General features: G+C 47.2%; 2 protein-coding genes across 4 annotated transcripts in view; both read right to left on the bottom strand.

The window, feature by feature from the left end:
- Positions 1 to 12,579, bottom strand: part of GCN1 (GCN1 activator of EIF2AK4) — a 56,835-nt gene extending 44,256 nt beyond the window's left edge. The window contains exons 1-6 of one of the 2 annotated variants that reach the window (XR_003436694.1): positions 12,508 to 12,579; positions 7,712 to 7,814; positions 4,296 to 4,359; positions 3,630 to 3,761; positions 3,034 to 3,142; positions 73 to 171 (exon numbers count right to left, since the gene is read on the bottom strand). Coding sequence is in view for 1 of the 2 variants with exons in the window: in XM_027124574.1 (XP_026980375.1) it covers positions 73 to 171; positions 3,034 to 3,142; positions 3,630 to 3,761; positions 4,296 to 4,359; positions 7,712 to 7,814; positions 12,508 to 12,525 (525 nt within the window). In the remaining variant the exon portion in view is untranslated. The remainder of the gene's footprint in view (positions 1 to 72; positions 172 to 3,033; positions 3,143 to 3,629; positions 3,762 to 4,295; positions 4,360 to 7,711; positions 7,815 to 12,507) is intronic. The other variant, XM_027124574.1, reaches the window with a different exon arrangement.
- A 1,112-nt stretch (positions 12,580 to 13,691) lies between these two features.
- RPLP0 (ribosomal protein lateral stalk subunit P0) lies at positions 13,692 to 17,960 on the bottom strand. 2 transcript variants are annotated; one of them, XM_027124585.1, is made up of 8 exons: positions 17,859 to 17,960; positions 17,490 to 17,591; positions 16,350 to 16,525; positions 16,150 to 16,237; positions 15,874 to 16,020; positions 15,594 to 15,779; positions 14,595 to 14,735; positions 13,692 to 13,927 (listed from the first exon to the last, which is right to left on the bottom strand). In XM_027124585.1, exons 2-8 carry the CDS (start codon positions 17,541 to 17,543, stop codon positions 13,763 to 13,765), a joined length of 957 nt encoding a protein of 318 aa, XP_026980386.1. In that variant the 5' UTR covers positions 17,544 to 17,591; positions 17,859 to 17,960; the 3' UTR covers positions 13,692 to 13,762. The 2 variants fall into 2 exon arrangements, with proteins under 2 accessions (XP_026980386.1, XP_026980385.1); XM_027124584.1 differs by lacking the exon at positions 17,859 to 17,960 and having other exon boundaries at positions 17,490 to 17,610.
- Between the last annotated feature and the right edge of the window lie 1,043 nt (positions 17,961 to 19,003).

Genomic DNA, 19,003 nt, shown 5'->3' with positions numbered 1-19,003 from the left:
AGCAGGTGTATCAGACGGCAGTGGAGGTGGTAAGGAAGAAGAAATGACCGCCACCCTGCTGCCTCCTGTCACCTCTTTCCATAGTTTGGTGAGCTTCTTCACAGCACCATCCACGGCGTGCTTGTGGGAGCCGCCTAGCACCTCCAGCAGGAGCAGGCACTGCACCTCTACCTGCAGGGACAGGGAGGCTCAGGTCCGGACGTAAAATGGGAGCGGAGATCCCATGGCCCTCATAGCCTGCCCAAGACCTTCATCAGGCCCGCCAGAACCTGAGGTCATCTCCGCCAGGCCTCTCCCACTCAATTCCAGCCAGATCCTCTTCCCTCCACCCCCTGCCCCCCGCCACTTAACCCTGTCCCGGATTTACATCTGTTCACTCAAGCACTTCTTAATAAGTATTTGTTGAGCACCTACTATGAGTCAGACAATGAAAACACCTGGAGAATAAGACAGACACGGTCCTTGCTTTCATGCACCTCATAGTCCAGAGGGAGAAAAAGATACTAAACAAATAAACACACAAATGAATACATAATTCCAGGAAGGTTAAGTGCCATGTGGGAAAAGGATAAGCATTCTGTTTCATATATTTCTTCATCTGCCTTGACTATTCCTTCATTAATTCTACAAGCAATGAACGCTGATGAAGTGGCAGGCACTATGCTAGGCACTGTGGATACAGAAGTGAACACTGATATGCTGATCCTGCCTGCAGGGGGGCCCACTATCCAACCCAGAGTGAAGCACCTAATAGGTGCTCAATTAAAAAGCCTCACAGGGCTTCCCTGGTGGCGCAGTGGTTGAGAGTCCGCCTGCCGATGCAGGGGACACAGGTCCGTGCCCTGGTCCGGGAAGATCCTACGTGCCGCGGAGCGGCTGGGCCCATGAGCCATGGCCGCTGAGCCTGCACATCCGGAGCCTGTTCCCCGCAACGGGAGAGGCCACAACAGTGAGAGGCCCGCGTACCGCAAAAAAAAAAAAAAAAAAAAAGCCTCACAGAGACTGTATGTGCCACGAACACCCAAGGTCACTGGTGAGCAGTGGACTGCCACCCTGAGAAAAAAGGCATGCTTAAGAAGTCTGCCAAATTCCATTTGCATGTGTACAAAATGGCAGATGTACAAAGTTATTCATGGCAACAATTTTTTATAACAAAAGACTATAACAACATAAGTGGTCATAAACAGGGAACTAGTTATATCTAAACCATGGTACATCCACTCAAAGGATTAGTAAATAGTCATAAAGAATGAGAAACTCTATATAATACTCTGGAACAAATCTAAATCCAGTTAAGGAAAAAAAAACACAAGGCGAAAGAAAAAAGTTTGTATGTATGCTACCACTTGTATAAAAAGGTCTATTTAGTCATATACACAGAGAATACCTCTACTACATAAGAAACTAGTAATAGAGGGGGACCGAGATGGCTAGGGAAGGGGTGGGAAGGAAACTGGTATATCATTCTACACCTGTTGAATACTGAACCTTTTTTAAAAAATTATTATTAAAATAGCTTTTTAAGCTTGCTGATATCACATTCAGAACTATATTGCTGTTCTTTCTTCCTGGAACGTTCTAACCCATAATCTGGGCATGGTTTTTTCTTTCATATCCTTCAGGTCCCTGTTCAAATGGTACCTCCTCCAAAGGCCTTCCTCCCACCATCACCGTCCACCCACTCTCTCTATCCTCCTGCCTGCTTTTCTGCTGCACGACTCTACACCTTGTCATTTATATGTGGACCTGTTTGTGTCCACCCTCTCCCCACAACTGAAAGCTATGAGAAAGTAAGGTCCTCTCACCTGTCCCCTGTTTCAGCCTCAGCTCCTCGAACAGCACCTGACACGCAGGGGGCCCTCAACAAATACTTAAGGGACTGAATAAACTACTCCTATGTGTATAGTCAACATCAGCAATGAGCAAAGGAAAAACCCAGATTCAAGACACAGAAACCACCACCACGGTTTCAAGCTCCTGATGCATCCTGTCCCATAAACACAACTCCGGGGTTGACCCCTCCCCCTCACTAACCCACACTGACTTACCTTGGATAACGGTTATAAGAATTCATTGGAGACATGCTAGTGAGGGAGCCCATGATAAACCATCTTACAAGAAGGCCTTTTGGTAACAATGGAACCCACACTCTGAAGGTGGTTTTCCAGCATATCCACTACCTGTGAGGTTTCAGTGTTCTTATCCTTCCATCAACTGCTGATGGTCAATCTATGGTCATCCCCAGAAGTATGCTGGATAAGCTCCCAGGGATGAGGCCTCAATAAGTCTTACAAGCTGGCTGTGTCAGGCAGAGGCGCTCACTCCTCATTTACCTGCACAGCCCTCTGTAAGTTTCTACAGCCCTTTCACACCTCTTCTGAGCCCATCTTCATGGCAACTCTTTGAGGCGGATGGGTGAGTGGTACTTTTCCCCATTTTTGCAGCAATGGGAAATGGGCTCCGAAATTAGGTATCTGGCCAAATCTCATGGCCAAGAGTCAAATCCATACCAAGATCCTCAGACTCCTTTTTTGTTAAACCGTAAGACCATCCCTCTTGCCCTCCACTAAGCATATCTAGACATTCAAAAGAATCTCCCAACCTGGCCTATTGGGCCATCTCTGGTTAGCAGACATGCTGAAAGGCAAGATAGGGAATGTGGAAGGAGCAGGCATAGAACGGGAGGAAAGAATTGGTATTTTCTGGGTTACTTGTTTTCTGCCTATCTTCCCCATCTGGCCTGTCACGTCTTTCTCACATGCCATGAAGGCAGGGACCACGTTTCTCTTGCTCATCACTGTATTCCCAGGGCCTAGCACCATGCCTGACCCAGGAAAGCTCAAAGATATTTGATAAATAGACGAATGTTATTATGCTGCACTCATGCCCATCCACCAAAGTCACACACCTCAGGGTAACTCAAAGTGCCTGGTCACCCAGCACTAAGAGCACTGGCCAGAGAAGGTGCTTAAACATGTCCCAACTCTGTGCAAAGAGCTGACCGGCACGACTGCAAAGACCCGGGGAACCTACCAGTTTGCTCCAGATGTCTCCTTGCCGCTTGGCTCTCGAGGGAAAGACAATGCGCACCAGTAGGCAGGTCCAGGACAGGGCCAGCAAGGCAGCCGAGCCACTGCTCTTACTGAAAGGGGAGGGGAGGGGAGGGGAGGGATGAGGTCAGAGCAGCAGCCTCCATCTTGAGGACGAATGCTCACCGCAAGGCCTTGCCTGCTATGCAAGACCCTCCACTGACCTAACTGGAACTGGAAACTTGTTCCCCACAAATCATCTGTGACAACTCAGGACAAGGAGTGCCAAACTCCCACCTCTTAGCACTCACAACTATAAATCAAAAGGATGGTTTCCTCCATTCAGTGCCTAGTGGGCATTTGGTTTCTCCTTAAAATGGCCTTACTTCCACTGGTTTCCCAACCCTGTTCCTCAGGAAAGTGGTTTCTCCGCTGGGCCTGACATCTTGGCTTCTCCGTCCGTACAGAAGGCAGACTGCTGGCACCCCTCAGAGTTGCAAAGGGGAAAGGGGCAGGCATGTTCACGCCTGCTCACCTGCACCAGCTTCTCACGAGTAGGACTCCACCAACCCCCAGTGGGCCACCACCTTTACCTCTTACCTGGGGACACCTGCTTTGGAGCCAATGCCTGAAGACTGCAGAGAGTGCAGAAGGTTCTTAGCAGTGGCTTCTGGCTGGGCCTCAGCCAACTGCTGGATTGCTGCCTGCAGAGCCCTGCGTGAGGCTGCATCTCTAGGAGGAGGAAAGAAGGGGAAGGTGAACATGTGGACTCGAGGCAGGGGTGGGGGGCTTAGGCCAAGCCTGGTCTTTCTCAGGAAAATTAGACTGCACTGTATTCCAGTGGGTCATAGATGATGGGATTAGGAAGTAACTGGATAAATCTACCTCATCTGAGAGTTCTGGAAGCATCTAATAAGGGCAAATGAGCCTTAAGGCTGTAAGCACAACATCTACCTTTAGGGAACACTTACTATAGGCCTCAAACTAGGCCAAGTGCTTTTACACACATGACCGGTGCCAGCATAGAGACTGAGCACTCAACGTGGCAAGCAACGTTCCAAGAACTTGACTCTTACTGACAACCACCTATGAGGTAGGTAAAAGCAACATCCCTGTTCTGCAGATGAGGAAACTGAGGCACAGAGAGGTTCAGTAACTTGCGCAGGACCCAGGCAGTCTGGCTCCAAAGCCTGGGCTCTAACCACTACCCTATACCACATTTCTGCACAAACTGCTCTGGACACTGGGCCTTTGATCGGGACTCACCTGTATCGATGCAGAGTCAAGCAGAATAATTTGCAGAGGCCTTTCACTGCTCCCTCTGGCAGATCTAAAACCAAAGATTACACAGGGGTTAATAAAATAAAATCTACTCAATAAAATCTACTTCCTGGGCATCTGCTCGAGCCAGGCATTCTGCTGACATGACCTCTGCCCACTGGATACTCCCCGGGCGTTTGAGATAGAATTCCCAACAGGAAAAAGTAATGACAAAATAGGACTCTAAAGAAACATCTAGCACGGGAAGGCTCTCGGACAAACATCTGTTAAATGAATGAAACTAAGGCAAGACAAGTGCCCTCGAAATTTAACATGCTTTCGAGTGGAGGTGCTAGAGTACAGGAAATGTTCTGCTTCTTGATCCGGGTGCTGGTTACACGGCTGTGTTTAGTTTGTGATAATTCAGCGACCTGTTCACTTACGATATGTGTACTTTTCTTTATGTACGTTCTAATAATTGGTTTTAAAACATAGGACAAAACTTAAGTACTATGAGGGATCAGAAAAGAGAAGAACACCTATAACAGAGAGGTTTCTGAAGATTTTAAGGACACAGAAGCTTGGCCTAACAGATGAGTAGGCTGTGGACAAACGGAAAGAGGGGCCTGCATGCAGAGTGGTGTTAACAACATGAGCAGAAGTGCACGGGATAAGAAGGCACAATGCCTGTGCAGGGCGCGTGAGGAGGAGGAGGGATAACAACACCCGACACTTAACCAGTGCTCATGAGGCACCAGGCCCTGCTCTAAGCATTTTATATACATTAACTCAATTCCTGTAAGGTGGGTACTGCAATTGAGCTCATTTTTAAGATGAAGAAACCAAGGCATGGAAAACCAAGCACGCCAGCTGAGTGAAAGAGAAACTAGTGAAACAATAGTGCTCAATAACGGAGAGCCAACCTGTGACAGGTTCTGCATGCCAGACTGAAGCCCGCAGACAAAGAGGGGAGGGTCTGACGGGGGAAATGTACGCTGAGTGTCAGACTGACCAGCGTGGGAGGCACCGAGAGCAGGAGGCCCACAAAGGGCTTGCACAGGGCCTCACATTTCAGGCACCCGAACGATGGGGGCATGGGGAATGAAGGAGGGGCAGGCACCCAGCTCCCCCAGGGTCCTGAGCCTGGTATTGGTCCATCTGATTTGAGGCTACCTCAGTAACGGAGGAAAAGAGTGACTGGAGCCGGGAACAGGTTGTGGCTAAGAGAACAGTGGTAATAACAGCTAATAGACACTGGGCGTTGACCATAGCCAGGCACCGAGTCAAGCACCGTCCCCATGTGTTCTCATTCACTCCTCACTCCCAGGAGACAGGCTCACAGGTTAAGTAACCTGAACCGGGTCCCACAGCCTGTAAGTGGCAGAGCCATGGCTAGAATGCAGAGCCCTTCACCTCTGACTCTGCACTAGACGCCTGTGACTGGAAAGAACAGGCACAGCAGACACCGCCTCAGAGTCTCAGGCTTCAAGTACAGTGAGGCAGAACTGCGGAGAGCATCAGAGGCCTCAGGGCCAGACTGGGCTGAGCCAGGCCGACCATCCGCATCGACAGCTCTGAGGAAGACTTCAACTCCTCGCCCTGGCAGAAAACACCTTGCACCACTGCACCACCTCTGATGAACTCTCCTGGTGACCTGCTTGCTACCCTAACAAAAGGAGAGGCCAGAAGAGTTACCACTATGCAATGACTCCTCCTTAGACTCAAAATCAGGAAATTGAGAATTAACAATTTCATATGGGAGGTTAACTTCCCCCAATCAACTTGTATATCAAAGACTACTAAACATTTTACAAACGTAATTCACCCTGAATTGTAGAATTTCAGGGTGACTGAAGAGTAGAATCACCCTGAAAAGGCCCTGAGTAGTTCATAAACTTCACCCACACATGTCAAACTCCTTACTCCACAAAATGGGGAAAAGTGTAGTATTCAGCTGTTACTTAGCAGGGAGTCAGCCATTATGGTTCAGGGAGTCCAGCTAGCATCTATCACATGGCAGCCTTTTCTAACTAGAACTCTGTTCAGAAGTGACCAGAAAGACTTTTGAAGGTGCCATAACACTCATATGCTAAAGTTCTGATCCACAGGAGAATCTCTCAGAAGCTCACAAACAGCAATTTACTTAATTTACACACTACTTTAACAAGCTTGGGTATGTAACCAGGCAACAGTAGATCAGAAGCAGCGAATGAGAATGGGGGTGAGAGGGTGGTAGGAAGAAGGCTTTTTCCTAACAACAAGTGAAAGCTGACAGAAACGGAGACCCAATTCTATACCGCCATGGTTCTCAAACTGCAGCAAACACAGGAATCACCTGCGGCTTGTTAAAACACAGACTCTGGGTTCCACCTGCAGGGTTTTGGGGAATCTGAGTCTCTGGGGTGAAGCTGAGAATTTGTATCTCAAACAAGTTTTGAGGTGATGCTGATACTGCTGGTCTAGGGACCACATTCTGAGAACCAATGCTGTATAGTAAAAACACACCAAAAGGAAACTCAAAACTAATGAGCATTTATTGGTTGAAGGCACACTAGTCTTATACATGCCTCATAATTTGCAGCAAGAGCCCTCGGGTTATGGTACAGAATCAGGGTAACTACATGTGCTCAGCATTTCCCAAAATGTGGTGCCCAGACCCTGAACAGGTTTTTGGCAAAAATGAGGTTCAAGGAAACACTGGATTAAAATGTGACATCTGGGCTTCCCTGGCGGCGCAGTGGTTAAGAATCCGCCTGCCAGTGCAGGGGACAAGGGTTCGAGCCCTGGTTTGGGAAGATCCCACATGCTGTGGAGAAACTACTGAGCCTGCGCTCTAGAGCCCGCTAGCCACAACTACTGAAGACTGTGCGCCTAGAGCCCGCGCTGCGCGACAAAAGATGCCACCGCAATGAGAAGCCCACGCACCGCAACGAAAAGTAGCCCCTACTAGCCGCAACTAGAGAAAGCCCACGCGCGGCAACGATGACCCAACACAGCCAAAAATAAATAAAATAAATTAAAAAATAAAAGAAATAAAATGTGACATCTCACAAACTTACATGATCTTGGAATCCTTTACTAGCCAATCACTTGATACCATCTTGCTTGTTTTCACGGAACACTGACTGGGAAAAATGGTGCCCCCGGTCATAAAGAAAATGTTTTTCCATCCAATAAATCACTTAAGAAAGACTGCTGGTATCTTTTAGAACTATTTCCAATCAAAATGGTTAAAACTGGTAAAAAGGTTTGGCGCCTAGAAGGATAAACTCTCCACCAACCCAACTGCTTCAGTGCAGATTATAACAAGCAAATACTGACAGTGAAGACAGAAGTTACTGTGAGGGGAAAAGAAGGCCATGATGCTAAGCAGAGAACCCAATTTAATTTGAAATGAAATCAATGAAATGAAAAAAAAATACCTTTTCCAGCAATACATTTCCCCAGCTCACTGAGGATCTCTCTCCGTTCCTTCACACTGGCTGTTGTCACCTTCCCTGCAAAACGCTTTAGTGTCTCAGAAACCTGTGAAGACCAAGCCCACAGAGAAAAATTTCAGCAGTCAAACTACAAAACATTGCCCGGGCGGGGGGGGCGGAAACAGAGAGAGCGAGCAAGCTGTGGGAGGTGCAGAACTCAGTGAAGCTCTCTCTAACCAAAGGTTTCTCAACCTCCACACTCCTGACTTTGGGGGCTGCCTTTATACATCGTAGGATTTTGAGCAGCGTTTCTGGCCTCTACCCAATGGACACCAGTAGCAGCACCCCATCCTCCCACCACAGCTGCGGCAACCCCAACTGTTTCCAGACATTGTCAAACATCTCCTGGGGGACACAATCACCCCCAGTTGAGTGAGATGTACTGCTTTTAACCCAACCAGTCAGCCACTCAGTATACCTCATTTAAACGTGGACAAAAAGAGGCAAGGTCAAAGGCAAAGACCTCAGGACAGAAAATATCCCTTCCAAACTATGCAAAATCTAGGAAGGGCCTACTAAATGCCAGGTATGTTCCCTTTATATTATGTCTTGTAAACCTCCCATAAGAAGGAGTATCCTGGCAACTCATAAACACAGTTGGCTAGCAGGTAAAAGGTCAAGAAATTGAATCCCATCTCTGCCTCCTACCAGCTGTGGAAACTCAGTCAAATTATATCATTTCCTTGATCCTCTGATTCCCCATCTATACAGGCAACAGCACCTACCTCATGACTGTTAAACAGAGACTAAATGAGACAGTGTATGTAGAGCATTTACCTCTCATCCTGAGCACAAAATCAGCTACTACTACCAGCAAGCCTTCCAGACAGGCACCATATCCCCTATTTCACAGGTGATGAAGAAATCAACTCCCAGAGAGGAAGCCACTGCTCAGACTGGACCTGTGGGCCACAGCACCTGCATTTCTGAAACTAAACCTGAAACCAACAGGTCTAAAAACTGATGCTAACAAGTCCTTAGCTTTCAACCACCATCCATGTTACCACAACTGCATCCCCTGCACAGGAACATAAGCATAAGACCTAGAAAGAGGGGCAGTTTGCAAATATTCCTGAAAATCTGGCTCCTGAACAATATTCTACAGGCTACAAAGCAGGCAGGTTGTAGATACATGAGCAGTTGAGCAGGGCATAATAAGACCCAAGTGGGTAACACCCGCCCTCTTTTTCTTTTGAGGGTATTTCACGGACAGGCCTTATTAGTAGAATAAGACTCAAGGGTGCATAGAGAGAGAAAGTAATACTGAGTTCTTCTTACAGATAAATCCCTGCTATAATTCTATTAGCAATGAATAAAATCATGTCCAAAACTGTCTTCTACACAAATTATTTGTTTTAATATTGTCTCTTGTTTTTATAGTCATTCATGTATATAATTAAAGAGTCAAAAAGTTCTGGGAGGTTTGCTCTAAAAATCAGTCGCATGCCCTCACACACAAGGACAATCTCTTTCACCAATATTGGCTGATTATTTCGGTAGTTATCGCCATATCTCTAAATAATTTGCTTGTGCTGCTACTTCTGCCTTTCTACCAAAGACCTCTCTCCCTCTTCAACCCCACCAGAGACCCTCCCCATATCCCTGACACAATTCCTTTGTTTCATAATATGGGTTAGCCCAGTAATTCAGTGTTTACATTATATGCAAATGGTATTCAATTTCCATTTAATAAACTGTTTACTCTCTTGCACAGCTTTTTTAAAATTAACCCTGGAGTTAAATAAAGGCTCCCAATGCCCATTCCCTCCTCACCTCAGTTTGCCTTGTTTTATCTGTTCTAATTCATAATTCAATCTCAAACTTTCTGCCACTTGTCTAAATCTCAATACATTTAGGCAGACCAGGTATTCTACCAAATTCCATTTTCCTGAAGAAGCCTCTCCCAGTGCTTCCCTACCTGCCCCAATTTGGTGGGTGATCTCCTACAGCTGGGACTCTATCACCCTGAAAATGTACTCTTTCTTGTGTTTGGGTAAAGTACATCCTCCATCTCGTGAAGTCCTTGCAAGTTTGAAAATGTTTTGGCCTCCTACCTGAAGTTTGTCTGGGTACAGAATTCTAGGTTGAAGTTTTCCTAGAATACTGAAGACCTTTCTTCACTGAGTTCTAGCTTTCATTACTGCTGGGAAACCCAACGCCATTCTGGTTCTTGATCCTTTGTCTGAGACCTGATTTTCCCCCCTGGAAGTTTCTAAGATCTTCTTTTTGTGTCCAAGGTTCTAAAATTTCACATTAATGTGCTTTGTTGTGAGTCTGTTTTCATCCATTGTACTGAGCATTTTTGATCTGAAAACACATGCTTCCGTTCGCAGAAAGTATGTTGAATTATTTTGTTGATGATTTCCGTGGATATTGGACCTCCCACACTTTTGTGTGGTCCTGTTTTACACAGAACAAGTTTTCTCCAGAGAGAAAACTTTCAGGCTTTTACCAAGATGGAGAAAGGAAGCTGGGACTCTGACTACATCTGAAAAGGGCTTTCAACCAATCCTCCTAACTTAGCCCCTCCCCACTCACCCTCACTTCCAGAGGTTAGCTGATACCACCAATTCCCAGCTGTCAGAGATTCTGCAACGTAAATCAGGTTGATTCTCAGCTTTCTTAACTTGGCTTAGGATTCATTTCCCTTGGGTCTGCTGAACCCTTTACCACTTATCACTTTCTAGCTTCCAAAAGTTTGCTGCTATTGTCTGCTCCCCATTCTTCCAATTCTCTTTTTTTTTTCCAACTCTTTACTAGTTTTAGTGACGCTAGAGGAGATAGCAAAAATAGATGCATATATATAATCCACCCTTTACCTAAAATTCTCACATAGCTGTTTTTCCATGCTAATATTAAATTCCTGGCTATAGTTTCTCCCCCAAAGATGAAAGAGCCTTTCAGGTTCAAGGCTCTTCTTTTTCTTAATCAGAAAATGAATGTTACCCACTTGGGATCCTGTCAGAATAAAACTGAGGAAGATCCTTCAGAGAAGTCATTTGCTGGTGAGATCAGATGCAAAGAGCTTAAATGTTCACAGGTTTCTCTCTAGAGGAGCACCGTCCAGTAGAACTTTCTGTGTTGATGGAAATGTTCTTTTGCACTGTACAATGCAGTAGTCACCAGCCACATATGGCTACCGGTGCACTGAAATGTGGCTAGTGCAACCGAATAACTAAATTTTTAATTTCATTTAATTTTAGCTAACTTAAGTAGCCGCTTGCCTATTAATTAACTAGCTACCATACTGAACAACACAGCACTGGAGAGATTTTTTTTTTTGCATTTGAGTTTTAATGTTACACAGTCAGCGTGTATTCTCCCAACCCTTTTCAAAATACCCAGGAGACTATGCTTTTCTTTCCAGGATTCACTATAACAAACTTGGAACAAATTACCAGCCCCTGGGACTTCCCTGGTGGTCCAGTGAGTAAGACTACGCTCCCAATGCAGGGGGCCCGGGTTCGTTCCCTAGTCGGGAACTAGGTCCCCACATGCGAGCCTCAACTAAGAAGTCCACATGCCGAAACTAAAACCCGGCGCCGCCTAAATAAATAAATATTTTTAAAAAAACTACCAGCCCCTCCCTTGCACAGGAAACTCGCAATTCGCATCTTTTTTTTGTTTTGTTTTGTTTGCGGTACGCGGGCCTCTTACCGTCACGGCCCCTCCCGCTGCGGAGCACAGGCTCCGGACGCGCAGGCTCAGCGGCCATGGCTCACGGGCCCAGCCGCTCCGCGGCATGTAGGATCTTCCCGGACCGGGGCACGAACCCGTGTCCCCCGCATCGGCAAGCAGATTCGCAACCACTGTGCCACCAGGGAAGCCCAATTCGCATCTTTTGAATGCTCAGGTTGAGGAGTCACTCTCTGGCCTCAGGGCCTCCCTATCAAAATCAATTAATCTCCTCACCCTGATACCCAAGTAAGCCATGCTGTCCTTTAGAGACCCATTTCCTTTTCCCATAATATTGTCTTTTCACCCTAAAACACGGCTAAAAGGAGGATGGGGTGGAGGAAAAAGGTCTTCCCCAGCTCCTCCCTTAACTATGAGGCACTTCACAGGTAATAACACTCAAGGTGACAAGACTCTTCCTGAATTGTGACAGTTCTTTTATCTAACGCTGCACCTAATAACAACCATCAACATGGAGTCCTACTTTCTTTCACTGACTCCTCACAACAACCCTACACGACAGGTACTAGTTTAGCCCCATTTTATGTATGAAAAGACTGAGAATTGGCAGGGTTAAGAAACTTGCCCAGCGTCTCAGAGAAACTGAAACTGACCAAGACTCCAACTCAGATCTGTATGAATCCAAAGAATATGCTATAAATCCCTGCACATAGTAGGTGCTTGAGAAATATTTGCTGAACACAAAGTTTAAGAGGGAGTTGGCGTTGGCCGGGGCTCACTGCTGGAGGGCTTCGGAGAAATGGAGCAGAGACTCCTTGAAAGAGGAACTTCGGCAACTCCGGAACCGGGGAGGGCCCGACGGGTTCCAGCCGCCGAGGCCGGAGTCCCTGATTCCTCGAGCCCGCGGCCGGTCCGCGCCACCCGGGCCGGGAGCCGGGACGAAGCCGGGTCCGGGAGGGACCGGCCCAAAGCGGCCCCCGGACCGCGCCCTCCGCAGCCGCCGGCCCCCGGCCCCCTACGCCAGCGGCACTAGCGGTCCTGCCCGACCGCCGCCGTCCGCGCCCCGTCGCTGGCCACGTTGGCCTCGCAGCCGCCCGCCTCACCTGCGTGTCCGCCGCCATCCTGCCGGCGCTGACTCCGGAACCGCTTCCGGAGCGCTTCCGGGTCACAGCGCGGGCCCACACCGCAGAGCGAGGCCGGGATAGTGTTGGGGCCCGGGGCCTGGCGCCCCCGGGCGGGATGGCGGCCGCGGCAGCCTGGGCTTCGAGGCGGGAAACTGGACTGGGTACCGGGGTGAGCGCCGGGGACTATCAAGGCCTCCTCCCCAGGGCCTTTCTCAGCCCGGCCTCGTGGGAGACGGGGGTCCCTGAGGGTTTGTAACGCGTCTCGACCGCCCTGCAGACATCGACCCACGAGTGCGCAGGTCCGGCCCAGACACCCCCGTGTGAGCCTCTCCTGCGTGAAGACCATTTTACAGAAGTGTGTCCTAGACGCTTCCTAGAGGAGTTCCCTTGATAACAGGAACTGAGCTCGCTAAAAGGCAGGCAGCCAACTCGTGTCTTATCCTATTAAGAGTTTGTACCCCAGCGGTGGACAATGTGAGGGTTTAAAAACAGGGGTATACCTGGCAGTCAGGGGAGGACTCTGGAGCTGAGAGAAAAGCCTGCCCGGGGACAGCTCCTTAAGACAAGGTCACAGGGTGGGAGGCTGCAGGTAGTGGGCCTCATGGTCCAGAGTTGCTTAAGTTTTATTCAGCATGCAGACCTGCCAACTCTGTAACTAGTTCAAATACGGTCTGCACAGCTCAGTTGTCGTCCCTGTTAGCAACGGCTTTCAAAACTTTTGAGTCCTGGTTACAACTAGCACATTACTGGGTGACCCAGTGCAAATCGATAAGTGAAACCTAAGATTCACAACACCTACAGCATCAGCTGTTCTATCTCCTTAAATAACGGCCACCACTAAACTCATCATTAATCACATCACCACCCAGTTTGAAAAACTCTGGCAGCACTCATCCAGTGCTTATCTCAATATGACACCTACTCAAAGTATCTTGGAGTGACCCAGAATAGTGGCCTGATGGTCATGGAATCAATTCCATTTAATAAGAATTCAGTTAAAGCTGGGTCCACAAAAAGTACAGGATGCTAGGAGAGCAGTCCTTCACTTACAAAGAGGACACCAAATGTCAACTCCAAATAAAGCTCTATGATTTTACCATGGCTTCAGTTTCTAGCACACAGAACTATAACCTCAAAATGCACAAAATGAAAAATCCAGAGACTTGTAAGAGAAGTAAGCCTTTATTTCCTTGTTTCACAAATAAAGCCGGCTGAGTTGGCTGCTTTTTGGTGATTAGTCAAAGAGACCAAATCCCATGTCCTCATCCGACTCCTCCGACTCTTCCTTTGCTTCAACCTTGGCTGGGGCTGCGGCAGCAGCAGCAGGAGCAGCAGTGCTGGCAGCTGCCACAGGGGCAGCAGCCACAAATGCAGATGGATCAGCCAAGAAGGCCTTGACCTAAAGCAAGGGGAAAAGTTCATGGTCAAAATAGTCCGTCTACACCCCCTACTACCCACAACCCTTCAGCCTCTGCAGAGCTCAAAAGTTTTAAGGACCAATTTCCGTATCAGTGAAATCTTATTCTCGAAGTGACCAGACAGGACAGCTTGGGTATAGCCTGGTGATCTTAGGCCCAGCTCTTACCTGTTAACTAAGCCCCCTTTAAGTCTCTTGTAATTTCTAAAGTCGCGAACACGCCTCCCCTGCCTCCCAACCTCAAGTATACAGTTGGCCCTCTGTATCCAGAGGTTTCACATTCACAGATTGAACCAACTGCTGATCAAAAAAAGGAAAAAATTTCCGAAAAGCAAAACCTGAATTTCCTGCACGGGGGCAGTTATTTACATTGTATTTACAACCATTTACATAGCATTCACCTTGTATTAGGTATTGTAAGTAACCTAGAAATATTATTTAACATAACACCATTTTATACAAGGGACTTGAGCACCCATGGATTTGGTGTCCGTGGGGAGCCCTGGAACGAGTCCCCCTAGGGTTTCTATACTCTTAAAAATGTATCTGCTACATAAAACACTATTATAAAAACACTAACGGGCAGCTATTTATCCTCCTGCTAATAACTGTCAGGTCTGCTGTGGTCCTGGTGGATTTTTTTTTATACCTTTTCAGCAAGTGGGAAGGTGTAATCAGTCTCCACAGACAAAGCCAGGACCCGCTTGTACCCACTGATGATAGAATGGGGTACAGATGCAACAGTTGGGTAACCAATCTGCAGACATATGCTGGCAACATTGCGGACACCCTGTGGAAGGAAGGAAAAAAAAAAGAAAAAAAAAAATCACACTTCAGGTGTGATATCTTTGCTGTTGAGTCCAAGCAAAGCTCGACAGCAAACAAGACTTGCTAGATTAGTATATTAGTCTCACACAGGACAATTCACCTCACACCAAATGCTTCTGGCAGGGAAATTCAGACCCAATAATTTATAAATGCTTCTTGCTGTTATTCTCAACATGGACGTTCCCTATACCATGATGGTGGCATTTACGTCAAAACCCACCATCTTGTGAAAATATAAACTATTAACATAACCATTGCATTCCAAGAGAGAAAAACATTAAATTAGTTCCAGATGTGAATTTCATTCACTAGTGAGATTTCCAAAAGTAACTGGAGTTAAGAGTATATATAATTGCAATGTTCCGTTCATCCAATAAAAAAGGAATTATATCTCCTACCACCTTATTTGTTAACTAGAGGATATATTAGTGGCAAAAACTAAGCAATAACAGTCCCTGAAAGAGTCCATCTTCCCAAGACAGGGTACTTGGCAACACTGATGTATTAACTATCTCATCTTCTCATTCCTCTTTTGACTCACTGACACTACTCAAAATCTCACATCTTACTGCACACCCTAGAATAACAGCCCTTACCATGTGCCCAGCACTGTTCTAAGGCTTTACATTCATAAATTCATTAGATCCTTCAACAATCTTATATTGTTATTGCCATTTACAGACAAGGAAACTGAGGTACAGATTAAACAACCGTCCCTGGTTATTACACTGCTAGTCAGCTGCATGGCCAGGATTCAGTCTGAAGCTAGACACGCTCTCAACTATTAATGCAAGAAGAGCCTGGAATGGACAGCGTGTACCTCCAGGAAGCGAGAATGCAGAGTTTCCTCTGTGATGTCAAGTACTTCAGGGTTATAGATGCTGCCACTGTCAAACACCTGCTGGATGACCAGCCCAAAGGAGAAGGGGGAGATGTTCAGCATGTTCAGCAACGTGGCTTCACTGGCTCCCACTTTGTCTCCAGTCTTAATCAGCTGCACATCACTCTGAAGAACAAGGGAGCTGGCAGTTAACACCTGGACATCCAGCAGGTTGGCAGCAACCGAGCCTGGCTAGCACTGGCAAGCCAGGTCCACTCACCAGGATTTCGATGGTGCCCCTGGAGATTTTAGTGGTGATGCCTAAAGCCTGGAAGAAGGAGGTCTTCTCAGGCCCCAGACCAGTGTTCTGGGCAGGCACAGTGACTTCGCATGGGGCTATGGCACCAGCACGGGCGGCAGCTGGCACCTGAACAAAAAAATGAGAAACAGTGAGAAGTCTTCTCTCCACAGGCACAACCTGAGAACGGTCAGTTTTGTTGCTTTTAAGGAGCCAAAATTAATAAGGTCTCTCCAACCAACCTGATTCTCCCCTTACCTTATTGGCCAGCAGCATGTCCCTGATCTCAGTGAGGTCCTCCTTGGTGAACACAAAGCCCACGTTCCCCCGGATGTGAGGCAACAGTCTGCAAAGAGAAGTTTATGGGAGACAGTCACTTTTCAGTACCGTTCTTCTCCAGGAAAAGGGAGGAGGACACTGAGAAGGGCGGATAAAGATGCCCAGGAGGATGAACTGACTTCTCCAAAGCTGGGTTGTTTTCCAGATGCCCTCGGATGGCCTTGCGCATCATTGTATTTTTGCCCATCAGTACCACGGCCTTCCCTCGGAGAGACATGCGGATCTGCTGCATCTGCTTGGAGCCCACATTGTCTGCTCCCACAATGAAGCATTTCGGATAATCATCCAGAAGTTGCTACAGAAACAAGCCACAAACAAGCAACGTTTCACAGGACAAAAGAGGGAAGAGATTAATAGAAACCAAATCCCACAATAACTGCTTTCCATCTCACTCCCTTTCTTCTATGCTTTTGAAATGTCTCAAAGACTGGGACAATTCCTTTTACTGCCAGCTGCCTGAGTTAAAACGCTACATTTTCAAAGATTTGCTTGCTGAGTATGAATGGTAAAAATTATGTTTCTACATTCAATCAAAAAATTTTGCTTGTAACTTTCATTTTTAATTTTTCCCAACCATGAAGCATGTTTGTTTCACCAAATCAGCTGCATTAATACAAAAAAAATACTTTTCCAAGTAAGATTAGATTTAAATTATTCAAAATACAACATAAAGCAAATACAGTAAAATATTGCTTATAGGACCTAAGTTGCGGGTATATGATTTTACAATTCTTTTAAGTTTTTTGTGAGTCTGAAACCCTGAATGAATGGGGAAGAATACAATGGACTAAACTCTACAATGCATCCTAATGCCTGAAGAGCAGCATGGTTAGCATTTCTAGGCAGGGGAAGACCCAACTCAAGGCCATCCAAGACAAAGCATTCACTTAAAGTTTAGTTTCTTGACTAATAGGACCTGAATATGCAACAACTTGACTTTATAATGAGTCACTCATTGCCTCAGACCTTCCCAAACAAGGAGGCAGGGGAGTAAAAGTACGATGAGCGCTGTTTGGAAGCCGACAGACCTGGGCGTTAATGCTGTTACCCTAGGAGCCACTTAACGTGCCTGAGCCTATTTACCTGCAACAAAGGGAGGAGAAAGGGCGCGCATCTCGGGAAACTGGGAAGATTAAATGAGATTTGCCTAAAACGACCTAATGTGGTAGTAGGCACTCAGCACATGGCTGCTGATTGTCTCCGTTAGTGCCCGGGGCCTAAGCAGCACGGTGGGCGGCTGGGACCCACCCCGCACTTACGATGATCTTAAGGAAGTAATTGGACTTCCAGGTCGCCCTGTCTTCCCTGGGCATCACTGCGGTGCGTCAGGGATTGCCACGCAGGGTTTAAAGACGATGTCACTGAAGAGAAAAAGGGAGCTCAAGACACCCCGACACAAGTCCCCAAGACATGGCGGGCTCCAAGCCCAAGGCACATGTGGAGCAGACCACGCGCGGGCGCCCGCCGCCCCGGCCCGGCCCGGGGCTGCATTTGCCGCCACCGCGGCCCAGACCAAACAGGCCCAGACCCTGCAGTCCCGAAGCGTCCCCCCCCCCCGCAAAGAACCCCCGAAGAACCGCATCCTCCCCGCCGCCAGTCCCGGGCGAGATTGCAGGTCACGAACGAACCTCACTCCAGGACGCCTGATGAGAGAAAGGCCTCGCGCCGGCTTGCATATTTTATAGGTGAACGAAGCAGCCAATTAGAAGCTGCGGACAGCGCCCCCATCTATTGGCTGGGGTCAACGTCTGTCTGGAGGAGCCGGATTGATACAGACAACCATTGGATGATATCGGTGCCATTCCATCCAACAGGAAGCTTCCTTTAAACGAGGTAGTTAAAGGAGGGCACTGCTGTGTGTTGGAGGACCTTTCTCAGAGTTGCTTCCCTCTGCTGGACTGGAGCCGCTCTCGTGTAGGCACTAGAGTTTGCGAGCTGAGTCCACGTTTCTTCCGGTCAAGTCGCAACTAAAGAGCATGACGTGGAGCTGAGAAATAATTGCTCATGAAAAAAAAAAAGGAAAAAAAAATTGCTCATGGTTTAGAAACAGAATGGTCTCTTGTCTCTGCAGTTTGTTCTTCTCCCTATCGAAACAAAGGAATCCTTTAAAACCTAAGTCGGATCATTTCCTCATCTGCTCAGAACTGTTTAAAGGCTCCCCATTTTCCCCTCGGTAAAAAGCCTAAAACTTAAATAGCCTGCAAGGCTCTACATGATCTGTTCCCCACCTCCACACCTATAATCTAATCTCCGATTTGCTTACTGATTCATTTCCTTCCAGCCGGATGATGTTGCACTAGCTATTACCTCTTCCCGGAAGCCTTCTTGCCGATATCCACACCTCCATCGAGTCTTCGCTCAAATATCACCTGCTGGAGGCCTACCCTGATTGCCCTATTCAAAATTACCCCATAACCACTCCCACTCCCCCCCTTCCTCTGTTCTTTTTGGCAGCACTTACACCTTGTAACACAGTATATAATTTATTTGTTCCATTGTTGTTTGTCTCTCTCCAGATATTTTTGCGTTGTGCCTGGCACATAGTGAGCTTATAATATTTTTTGAATAAATGGATGCAGGGTTTGCAGACAGATAACCTTGGATTCATATCCTTGTTCTGCCACTTGCTAGCTGTGTCATCTTAGGAAGTGATTTCACCTTGCTGACCCTCTGTTTCCCTTTCCTTATCGGTAAAATGGGGATAATAGTATTCACATTCTAGAGCGATATGTCTTAAGACAACACAGTTCCTGGAATATAGGAGGAAATCACT

Source organism: Aethalodelphis obliquidens, unplaced genomic scaffold (assembly GCF_003676395.1).
Source record: "Aethalodelphis obliquidens isolate GAN/ISIS:26980383/991018 unplaced genomic scaffold, ASM367639v1 scaffold28, whole genome shotgun sequence".
Lineage (NCBI taxonomy): Eukaryota > Metazoa > Chordata > Mammalia > Artiodactyla > Delphinidae > Aethalodelphis > Aethalodelphis obliquidens.
Note: the sequence above shows the minus strand (reverse complement) of the source record. Positions and strands in the feature narration are given on the sequence as shown.